Source organism: Callorhinus ursinus, unplaced genomic scaffold, assembly GCF_003265705.2.
Source record: "Callorhinus ursinus isolate GAN/ISIS: 27379988/994484 unplaced genomic scaffold, GSC_fseal_2.0 scaffold40, whole genome shotgun sequence".
Classification (NCBI taxonomy): Eukaryota; Metazoa; Chordata; class Mammalia; order Carnivora; family Otariidae; genus Callorhinus; species Callorhinus ursinus.
The window spans coordinates 12786589-12799169 of record NW_027397102.1 but is presented as its reverse complement, the minus strand read 5'-3'; the positions used below and the strand labels follow the sequence as shown (position 1 = coordinate 12799169).

The 12581-nt window shown below is 34.0% G+C and overlaps 1 protein-coding gene across 1 annotated transcript in view; it reads right to left on the bottom strand.

Moving 5' to 3' along the window:
- Positions 1-12581, bottom strand: part of DACH2 (dachshund family transcription factor 2) — a 907788-nt gene that overhangs the window by 119791 nt on the left and 775416 nt on the right. The window contains exon 7 of the mRNA XM_073880945.1: positions 970-1105. Coding sequence (XP_073737046.1) covers positions 970-1105 — 136 coding nt within the window. The remainder of the gene's footprint in view (positions 1-969; positions 1106-12581) is intronic.

The window sequence follows — 12581 nt, the reverse complement described above, 5'->3', positions numbered from 1 at the left end:
AATCATTTTTCCTAAAGGAACTGTATATTTAAGAAATTGGATTGTATAGATACAAAAGATTAATAAAGATTTTACCTATTTCATTTAGTTCATAATTATTATATACTAAATGAGAATTTGTTACAACTGAATGCACTTGGTAACATCTGTGTACCTAAGTAAAATCAGACAGCAAGGGATGATAAACAATCAAGGTAAAGCCACACAGACAATAAGAGTGCTTATCCCTCACATTTCCTTAGCACTTTAAACTTCTGAAGTGTTTTTCCACATATTATTTCATTTGACCTCACAAAAATCCAGTGCATTAGGCATGGCAGTAATTATTTCCATATATTAGGTAAAGAAACTCATGATGTTTAAGTGACATACCCAAGGTCTCATAGCTATTCAGTGCCAGAACTATGGCTAGATTCAAGTCTCCAATATGCCACATCACTGACAATACCATTATAGTATTTCTGGAATAGTGTCTATGATGTAAGGCTTCTGAGATAATAAAAAATAAACAAAGGGAAAAATATGTTAAATATTTTTGATCCAAATTATTGAGATTGTAGCAAATTATATCTTGATTCACTTTTTAATCACTCTTAAAAGATCAACTGTTTAAAAGATATTTTATCTTTCATTATTCAAAGATGCTGTGAATGTAACAAGTGTATTGTATCATGTGAACTGTTAAATATCAATATGTTGAACCAACATAATAGTCTACAAAAATCCCATCATATTGTTCCCATGGAATCCAGTGACACAGTAAATGAAGGCCCTTTCAGAGAGGAAATTTCTAACACTTTAAGTTTCATTTTGTTGTTCATATTGCTTCAACACTAAAAAAATGACCACTTCAAAAAGTTATTTTTATTAAGGAGGCATCAACCCCCCCAGCTCTCCCCTTTCTATTGACTAATGAAGAAATTCCCAAAAGGATATCTTTTAATTTTTTGTTTTAGATGAGATACTTACCCATCCTCTCTGAATGGTGATCCGTCTGAGAGGGAGAGCTGGACACACTGCTGCTGGGGTGGGAGGAAGTCTGACTCCCAGGATGATGATTCTCTTCCAGAGAGGGAACAGGAGAAGGACTCTCTGGGATCCGTTCCTGACACAAGGAAACACAACAGGAAATGCCATCTGTTCACCAAGTTTTTCATGTTGGTTGAGTCCATAATATTTGAAATGTTGACCTCTCAGTTATCCCAAAAGCATGCATGTTCATGATACTTTATCTTAAACGTGTATCTTTAGACAAATACATATTTTTTGTTCTTGTAAAATTAATGGGATATTATGAGGGCTAAATAAGAGAATGTGAAAGGGCTCAGTGCCATGCTGGATATATGTTAGAGGTTCAAGAAAGGTTAGTTTCCATTTACTTTCCTAGAAAATTCATGAAGAATTATGAACATAGGTATGCAGTGAAGATTACTATTATTATAAACTCTTAAATTTATATAAAGTATATGCCAAAGCCTGGAGGGTGATCCTACTCTCTAAGAAGATCTTCCAAAAGTAAAAACTTAAGAACCTAGGAATAAAACTCACAAATAGTGGCATCTGGTACATATTGAGTCTTTTGGCACAAATAAAAATTATGGAAACTACGGAAACAATATACATGCACTCTATCAGAACTTAAGAATTTATGTTGAATTCTGCCAGCAAAATGGTTTGGTAGTCACAGGACACAATGATAGGTTTTCCAAACTAACACTAAAACCTGTCAATATCAATTGCTTAGTATTATTTAGATTTTTATAGTTTTAAATAATGAATTTGAATAAAAATAAAACATTTATTTTACATACCTCTACAGTAACTGTTATAGTTCTCAAGACTTTTGTGATTATGAATATTGCTATAAAACTCTGAAATTATTCACTATGTTTATACATCACAACTTGATGAATAAATCTGACAATCATTCAATTAATTCAATCACTAGAAGAACCAAATTGCTATGTTTATGCATATATGCAATAAATGTGACAGGGTAATAGACATGCTGGGACAGAGAATGTTTGTTCTATAAAGTATTTAGTTCATCCATAATAAATTTCTTAAATGTTATAATTATCTGTAATTACATCAGTATTCTAATCATCATAACATTAAGAATTTGTTTTTCAAATAAGTACTTGTACACTTTCACATTGATTTTGCATGAGAGGCCTAAAATTTATAAATTCCCTAAAGAAAACTGTTGTTTGTTTAAATACAAAAGTAATAGCATGAGAGTTAAAGCTTATTATTTCATTAGCAGAAGTTAACATTTTGCAATGTCTATCATTGTAGCAGGCAGAATAGTAGCAGGCAGAATAGTGGCCCCCAAAATGGCCACTCCACATCCTAATGACTGAGACCTATAAATATGTTGCATCACATGTGAATATGTTACATCACATGGTAAATGGATTTTTCAGATGTGATTGAGAATATTGAGATAGATAAATTACACTTAGAGGCAGAAAGGGAAGGTCAGAGGAAGATATTATGGAAGAATAATGAGAGAAATGTAACCTTTCTGGCTTTGAAGATGGATGAAGGGAACCAGGAGGCAAGAAATGTGGGTGGCTTCTAGAAGGTGGAAAAGCAAGGAAATGGATTCATTGCTGGAAGCTACAGAAAGAAATGCAGCCCTGCCAACACCTTGATTTTAGCTCAGTGGCATCTATGTTAGACATCCGACCTACAGAACCATAAGAAAATAAATGTGCATTGTTACAAGCCACTAAATTTGTCATATTTTGTTATAGCAGAAATAAAACACTAATACAATCATCAATGTAGTTTTGTTTTTAAATGGTGTTTTATATTATTGTTTAGCATATAATTAACATCTGATATTTTTAATAAAATGAATAGTAGACTTTGAGTATATTAGCTGCAATATTATATCCTAATTAAATACTGATAATTATAATAAATTTATGTTACACTTTAAAGGCTCTATAACTGTTGTCATACCTCAAAAACAAATGTTTTAAGACATAGAAATATACATTTCATTTATATTTACTATACAGATAAATATCTACTTGTAACACTACATGTACAGCACAAAATTAAAAGAAACATATAAGCAAAGCAGAAGAAAAGAATCAAGATTTTATTTTCTAAATAATTACACTTGTATTCCAGAGTGATGGAATGGGGATAGACAGCAAGATATATATATCCTTTGTACTACATTCTTTTACTTTCTGAGAAGACTAGTAGTTCATTGATTGTGAAATTCAACTTAAACTGTCATGGTCAAAAATATGTTCTTTAAATAGTATATGTACACAAACACACACCAATGCAAGGATTTTTATATATAAGGTCAAAATTGTTTTGTTTTTGCTTTTTGTTTTTTTGGCTTTCACTGTCCTCAACGATTCTATGCCAAAATACATATATAAAGTGTAGAACATTCAGTGTTTGTCTTTGAGTTGTAACATTGAAAATTTGTTGAAAAAATATGTAATTCAATGAACTACATTTAAGTTTCATGGGCATCTGAATAAATGGACAGGGACAAAGTACAGCAGTTACTAGACAAAAATAGAACTGAGCAAACAAAATCACTGTATGGTGACAAACAGGAGTCATACACACAGCAATATATGCCACCATAATAAAAATGGAAAATTTTTAAGTTGTTTCATAAAATTGATTGTTTGGAAAAACAAGAGAATCCAACTGACAATGATACTTGCTCTTGGCCACTCTGCCTAATAAAAAATGAAAGCTCATTTTGAATTTTTTTTAAAAGTTGAAAGGACATCTACACAAATAGAAAAATGCTATGAAAATGAGAAAAAATACAATACTATAAAGGAAGATCCCCCCAAATGCTTAAAATTAGTAAGAGATCAAATAATATTAACTCAAATAACTTACTCTTCAACTCCGTCTTTGACATTTTCAACACCATATTAGGTGAAACAATAAACTAACTTTGAAAAAATGATTTATAATGAAGTACTGTATGGTGACTAACATAACATAATTAAAAAAAACATGATTTAGAGTGACAGTAACATTTTGCATAAAGTAATATATCTGCTTTAAGATTTCATTGCCTGCACTTTCCAAATTCAATCAAGGTTCAGTACATTGTTATTGTTTTCCTATGGCATCACAGAGGTCAGACTTTTTTCACCATGTAAACTGTATTATATAAGTTCAGTGCCTTATATTGATTAAGATTTAGGTGGGTTTAAAAATATATATATATATATCTGTGTAGAGCTGGAAATGTTTAATTTCTCTTAAATAATTAATAGTTCTATGAACAATTTCTTCTTTGCAAGTAAACAGATCCATTTTTCATCCCTATAATCAGTATGCATCTATTTAGCTACTTAACTGAAATGTGCTTTGGTTCATTAGGTGGCTACTGTTGTGTCTCAGCCTAGTTAAAATTTCACAGCAAGTTAATCTGTTTTATTACAAATGAGAACACAAGTGATAATGTACTCATCATTTGCCAAATACAGGGTTAACAGTATTTGCAACAAATCAATAGGGGTATTTAAAAACGAAAATTGCAACTCTAAAACTCCAATCATTTTTAGTCATTGATGACTTAATTTTATTTGGCATTTATGATTTTACAACCTTGTTACACTTCATGTATTTCATTTGGGCCCATTGACAACAGCTGTAGCTCTTCTGAAACACTACAGGTCTTCTCCTGATTCAAAGTAGCAAAGGGGAGACATTTCCAAAATTGATACATACTTACCCAATCAAATCCCCATTTCCCCTGCAATTAGTAAAATTATCTGTAATAACAACTCAGATTTTAGCATATATGTATAGTTCAAGGCTTACGCCTAAAATGAAAGAAACATTACAGAAAATGTTATTAATTAGTACATGCTATCCCCTCTTTTATCATACTTTTCCCCTTTTGGGAGGTATATATCACAAATGGTCAAAGGAGACATTCATCATATTAAATCATTTGAAAGTACACTTGAACCTTAATAAAAAATAGGGTCAACGCTTAGAAAATTCAGTTTTATACAAGGTTTAACACAGTCAGTTTGGTTTAGGATTTAGTTTATTGGCAGTAAAGTATCAAATCTGCCCATTTTCATGCAGATCCTTTATTTCATCTCAATATATTCCTTTATGTTCTTGGAAATATGGTGGTATACATGGAATGTATGAAGTACTAATAAATGCATATTAAACATGTATTTATATGTATGTGTACATGTGTGTAGTTGCCCTTTACTAACAACAGTATCAATCAATGTTAAATTGTTACCTCTGACATTTTATTATATTATTATCAAGTATTCAGTGTGATTATGTATTATATAATTTGTCTTTTTATTTTTAATTGGAATTCAACTCTCACTGTAATTATACTTCCAAATGTTAATCTATTAATGAGTTCCTAAAGGATTTAATGGCAGTTCACTACTGAGGAGTGGCTTTTGGAAGTTTGTCTGAGTGCTAAATATTTTATCCAGGCATTTGTCTTGATATTTTATATTAAATTGATGTGCTTCTTCTGTACTGTCGCCAGAGTTCCTGCAGAAACAGAACAGATTGTAACTTGACAGATTTTAATAATAAAATCAGGGACAGGGAAATGAAAAGTTTATTCATTGTTGCTGCTAATTTGGGTTACTACTATTCCTGAGGAAGAATACGAGGCCCAAATTTGGTTTCTGAATAATATTGGAAACATGACAACTTATGGATCATTACAAATCAGTTTAAGAATTAGTCTGGGGGGGGTGCCTGGGTGGCTCAGACAGTTAAGTGGCCAACTCTTGGTTTTGGCTCAGATCATGATCTTGGGGTCCTGGGATCAAGCCCGACATTAGGCTCCGTGCTTAGCAGGGAACCTGTGGATTCTCTCTCCCTCTCCTTCTGGCCCTACCCCTGCTCATGCTCTCTCTCTCTAAACTGAATAAACAAATAAATCCTTATTATAAAAAAAAGAATTAGTCTGTGTTCCACAATCACCAATTTACAATTTTATTAAAGTTAACATAAATGAATATGGCAGGTTTTTCTTGAATTAAAAAAAATAGGCAGATTGGGGATGCATCTGGAACATGTAACCATGAAACAGTCCAAAATCATAGGCATACCCTACATGTGATCTATGTTATATTAGGGCAAAGGACCCTTTCACATCTTCAATGAGATCAACTTGTTCTGGAAGAGGCTGACAGCTTAAGAGAATCAGTCATAATATCTGTTCATAGATTGCAAATGCCCTCGATTGGGAAAATGGGTAGTTCAGTGGGAAAATACAAGGCTTCCAAATTATGTTTTGGGCTTGGACCTCTGCCACCCACCCAAACACACACACACACACACACACACACACACACACACACACACCTCAGTTCTCACTCAATGCATCTTCACCTTATGTTCTAAAAGACAGTAATTGCTTTGTCTTTCCATGGAGCATTGTTTTTCTTTTTCAAGTTTTATTTAAATTCCAGTTAGTTAAAATAAAGTGGAATATTAGTTTCAAGTATAGAATTTAAAATAAAGACACAAATAGTGATTTTTTTCAGTGAATTTAAATTATCATAAAAACCCTCTCTGTGTTGATTAACTTTAATACCAGATGTTCATATGTTAATGCCACTGCCTTGTGACCATTTCCTATCAATTCATTAATTGCCAGCTGCTCGGCCAAACAAAAAGCAGAGCTAATCAGACGGTACTGGTAAACAGCCAAATAACAGCTTCCTACTTAAATTTCTCAAATTTGATATCAGAAAAAACTATGGCACACTCATATTACAAAGTATCCTATGATGTATGGAATTGTTGAATCACTATACTGAACACCTGAAATTAATATAACACTGTATGTTAATTAACTGGAATTAAAATAAAAACTTAAAAAAAAGCCTCCCACAAAAAAAAATAAGGTACTTAACTGTCAAATAGGAAATAGATTTTCATACCAGTCAGGTATTTTACCTCTTTTGGTCTCAGGATTTTGCCACACTCAGTAATATAACTGAAGGATGAATAGCCTCGCAAGCCTAATGATCATAATGCAATTTCCAGTTCCTGCTATACCTATATTAGTTATTAGATACAAATGCTACTAGCTGAGGGCGCCTGGGTGGCTCAGTTGGTTAGTCGACTGCCTTCGGCTCAGATCATGATCCTGGAGTCCCGGGATCGAGTCCTGCATCGGCTCCCTGCTCAGCAGGGAGTCTGCTTCTCCCTATGACCCTCCCCCCTCTCACGTGCTCTCTCTCTCTCATTCTTTCTCTCAAATAAATAAATAAAATCTTTTAAAAAAATGCTTCTAGCTGAGCCAATAGTAAAGGAATCTGGGATGGAACTAAAGAATACGTGCTTGGAGTAACAATATTCCCAAACTAATTTTTGACAAAACAAAAACAAAAACAAAACAAAACAAAACAAAAACCCCCCAAAAACAAAACAAAACAACAACAAAATATTTGTTTGCAACCTGTAATGTCTTTTCCAGTTTTGGAATTAAACTCTGTATCACTAATGATCATTTATGTTAGAAATACTCCCCAAAGTTTAATATTCAATGAATCATTATTTTTTTAACTCAATGCAACAAACATTTTTTAGTGTCTAATGTACCTATTGGGGATGGAAAGAAGGTCTATCAGTATTTTCACATGGGATGTAAATATTCATAGTTCAAACTGAAGACTAAATAATCCACACATAAACATTCAAAGATGATTTAAAATAAAATACAAATCAGATCAATTTTGGTATTAGAATAGACACCCCTCTCCAGTCCCCACCAGATTCCTGACTCTTTTTTTTTCTGCATGGAGATCAAATCAGCCATGACAGGTGAACAAATGCTCTGTAGAGGGAGGGCTCAATACCTGTATATGCATCTAATGGTGGGGGAACCCTTGGTTCTGGTACTGATAAGAGTTATACAGAAGAATGTATATAAGGGAAGTTACTTCTTTCTCAGGCTAACTCTTGGCCATGATATTGGTTTCTACTTATTAGTATCTCTATATGGATCCTTGAGTATAAAACATAATAAAATAGAATAATATTTGTTAATATATACTGACTACTAAATGCTAAACAGTGCTCTAAGTGTGTTGACAAGCTTTGTCTCATTTAGTCTCATGTTAACACTATGAGGTAGATATAAGTACTCTCACCACTTCACTGGATGAGGCTAACTGAGATACAGGTAGATTAATTTGCCTAAAGTCACATAACAAGGAATAGTGGAACCAGAACTTAAATACAGGAAGGCAGTCTGACTTCAGAGCCCATGCTCCTACCCATTAGTCCATACTGCCTCCAATGAAATCTGCTTCTTTTTTTTTCTTTTTTTGACATGCTTCCTCTTTTATTAATACTGTGTAATTGAATATAAAATATATACAAAAAAGTACACAAAACACTAATGTACAAACTTTCACAAAGTGAACTCACCCATATAACACTATCCAGATTAAGAAACTAAATACTACCAGCACTCCAGAAGGCTCCCACATGCTAACTTCCAGTCGCTAGCCCCTTTCCTCTCCAACCATAATCACTTATTCTGACTTCTAACATCATAGACTAGTTTTCTATTTGAACTTTTATATGTGTTATGCACTCTTATGTGCCAGGACTTGCTATTTTATACATTATGTTGCATATAACAGTAGTTCCTTCATTTTCTTTAATGTGAAGTATTCCACTGCATGAATAGATCATGATTGATTTATTCATTCCAATAGACATTGGGTTGTTACTAGTTTTTGTCCACTATGCATAATGCTGCTGTGAACATTTTTGTACATATTTTCTGGTATACAAATGCATGCATTTTTGTAATGTCATACCTAGAAATGAAGTTGTTGAGTTATAGGGTACACCTTTTGTTCAGTTTTAGTAGATAGCACGTGTGGTAGGCAGTTTCCAAGATGATGCTCAGTGGTCACTGCCTGCTAGTACTCCTGCCTTTGTGTAATCCTTTCCCCTTGAGTGTGGGCTGGGCTTACTGAATTGTTTCTAAGAAAATGAATATGGCAGAAACAATGGCATATTCTTTTTGAGATTAAGTTATAAAATAGTGATTTCTGTCTTGTGTGTTCTCCCTTACTATCTCTTGGATTGTTCATTCTGGGAGAAGCTGGCTACCATCTAGAGAGGATGCCCTATCAAGAGATCTTTAAAAGTCAATCTTTGAGGCCAGCAACAGCCATGTGAGTGAAGTGGATTCTTCCCAATTTGAGCCTTGAGATGACTGTAGCTTCAGATAACACATAACATCTTTTTAAAATTATGTTATGTTAATAACCATACAGTACTTCATTATTTTTTGATGTAGTGTTCCATGATTCATTGCTTGCATATAATACCCAGTGCTCATTGCAATATGTGCCCTCCTTAATACCCATCATCAAGTTAACCCGTCTTCCACCCCCTTCCCCTCTGAAATCCTCAGTTTGTTTCTTGAAGTCCATAGTCTCTAATGGTTCGTCTCCCCCTCCAATTCCCCCCTTCATTTTCCCATCCTTCTCCTAATGTCCTCCATGCTATTCCTTATGTTCCACATATAAGTGAAACCATAGGGGTGCCTGGGTAGCTCAGATGGTTGAGCATCTGCCTTTGGCTCATTTCATGATCCCAGGGTCTTGGGATCGAGCCCCACATTGGGCTCCTGGCTCAACGGGGAGCCTGCTTCTCCCTCTCCCCTTGCTCATGTTCTCTCTCTGTATCTCTGTGTCTCAAGTGAATAAATAAAATCTTTAGAAAAAAAAAGAAACCATATGATAATCGAAGACATACAAATGGCTAACAGACACATAAAAAAATGTTCATCATCATTAGCCATCAGGAAAATTCAAATCAAAACCACATTGAGATACCACCTTACACCAGTTAGAATGGCAAAAATTAACAAGGCAGGAAACAACAAATGTTGGAGAGGATATGGAGAAAGGGGAACCATCTTACACTATTGGTGGGAAAGCAAGTTGGTACAGCCACTTTGGAAAACAGTATGGAGGTTCCTCAAAAAGTTAAAAATAGAGCTACTCTATGCCCCAGCAGTTGCCCTACTGGGTATTTACTCCAAAGATACAGATGTAGTGAAAAAAAGAGGCACATGGACGCCAATGTTCATAGCAGCAATGGCCACAATAGCCAAATTGTGAAAGGACCTGAGATGCCCTTCAATGGATGGATTGGATAAAGAAGATGTGGTGCATATATACAATGGAATATTACTCAGCCATCAGAAAGGATGAATACTCACCATTTGCATCAACACGGATAGAACTGGAGGGGATTATGCTAAATGAGTCAAGCAGTGAAATCTGCTTCTTAATTCATTTAACTTCACTAACAAACTATGATGGTTCTAGCCAGAAACAGTATATAATTCTATAACATTTTTGATGGTGGATCTTATGTCTGTTTCATTTTTGTGTTTTTGACAAAGCAATGTGACACAGTCCTTTGCACATACTAAATCTTGTGAAATCAGTGAATTCTGTGTTCTTGCCCTTTTTCCAACAAAAAATGATGACAATAATAACTTAATAAGCCAATATTCGGCAACAACTATCTTTTTTGGCTAATTGCAAGGCTAATTGCAATATACTTACTGATTTTTAGTCTGTATTGTCTTTTTTCCCAAAGATTACCAGTGATTCATGACTTTTTGTCCACCTTACTTAATGCTCTAAAACAGTGTTATCCAAAAAATTTTCTGCAATAATGCAATGTTCTATACTTGTAGTAGCCACAAGTGATATGTGACTATTGAGCACTTGAAACGTGGTTAGTTGCAACAGAACAACTGAAGTTTTCATTTCTTTAATTCATTTAAATTGAAATAGCCACATGTGGCTGGTGGTTACTGTAGTGAACAGTGTTGTTATAGTAAATATATTCTATGCATCTAAAACTCATGGTTCGGGTGCCTGGGTGGCTCAGTCTATTAAATGTCTGCCCCCAGCTCAGGTCATGATCCTGGGGGTCCTGGGATCAAGCCATGCTTGGGCTCCCTGCTCAGCAGTGAGTCTGTTTCTCCCTCTCCTTCTTCCCCTCCCCCCACTCATGCTTGCTCTCTCACACTCTCTCAAATAAATAAATAAAATCTTAAAAAATAAAACTCATTGTTAATTACAATGGTTACATAGTTTACATCCATGGAGATAGGGAAATTTACTAAACTATAAGCTATATATATATATATATATATAATATCACTTCTCAGATCCCTAAAAAGCTATGGTTTTCTCTCCTACCTGTGAAAAGAAAATTTAAAAAAGATGACAGCTGTGGTGAATAGACAGCCATGTCTATTCTTCTTTGTGTTAGTTTTCACTATTTGAGGGCATTTGCAGGAATCCACACCTCGATTACCAAACATTTCTCACACTGAGGTAGAAATATTTATACATTGGTAGAAGAAAAAGGCCCAAATGAAATCATGTTCCTTTCAATTTGACATCAGTCTATGTTAAGGTGGTATAATTTCCATTGAGAAACAAACTACTTATTCATTAATTTTTATAGAGTTTTCTCAAACTTTTTGTTAACATATTATGTTATTCTGAAGGGGCACCTGGTTCTGGGTGGCCCAGTTGGTTAAGTGTCTGCTTTCTGCTTAGGTCGTGGTCCCAGGGCCATGGGATTGAGCCCAGCATCAGGCTTCCTGCTCAGCGGGGAGTCTGCTTCTCCCTCTCCCTTTGCTGCTCCCCCTGCTTGTGCTCTCTTGCACTCTCTCTCAAATAAATAAATAAATAAAACTTAAAAAGAAGAAATAGAAATTAGTGGTAAACTAGTTTGAAAATTTCTGTTTTGTTTAATGGTTATGAAGGGAGATTGGCATGAAGTGTTTGATTTGATAAACATTTCATATTTCATATAATGCTTTAAAAGGAAAGTGTTATTTTGGGGCCTGTTCAAACTAGGGCCAATTGCTAAATATTCAGTAATTTTGTGAGCCAGGTGTTAAAATGATGGTAACTTGAAATCAGCCATGATGGAAATATTTACAACACAGAAATTGGAAAATGGTATAAGTCAGAGTTTTTCTTTTATTTTGCCTTGTTTTGGATTTTTTTTTTTTTTTTGGAGATCTGGTTTACAAGCACACCATTGGATGCTGGCCCAAATAAAAAACACTGAATGTTTAAGTCTATTATAGGAATTTGAGGTTTTTATTTCTTTCTAATGTTCAACATTATCTGACTAGGCAAATATTAAGTATATGAATAAGTACACTAAATGCTATATTTATTTGAGTTTATGAGCATTCAAAGAAACACAAGTAGAGTGCTGTATGATAAAAACACATATTAGGTAAAATGCACTCAAATACTGTTGTCTGCATCCCACATAGTTCTTCTAAAGAACCTAAAATTAGAAACAAACATATTGCAGTAACAAAACATCTACTATTAAAATATTAAACAGAGAATGTAGGAAAATTCAAATCATTATATATAGTTTCCATTCTTCCTATGACTCAGGAGCCCGGGTCATACAGAGTATAAAACAAAATCTGCAAAACCATGTTTTCAAAAGAGTACATGAGTTCATTTTGTCTATTTAAGTGCTTAATAAAAATTATA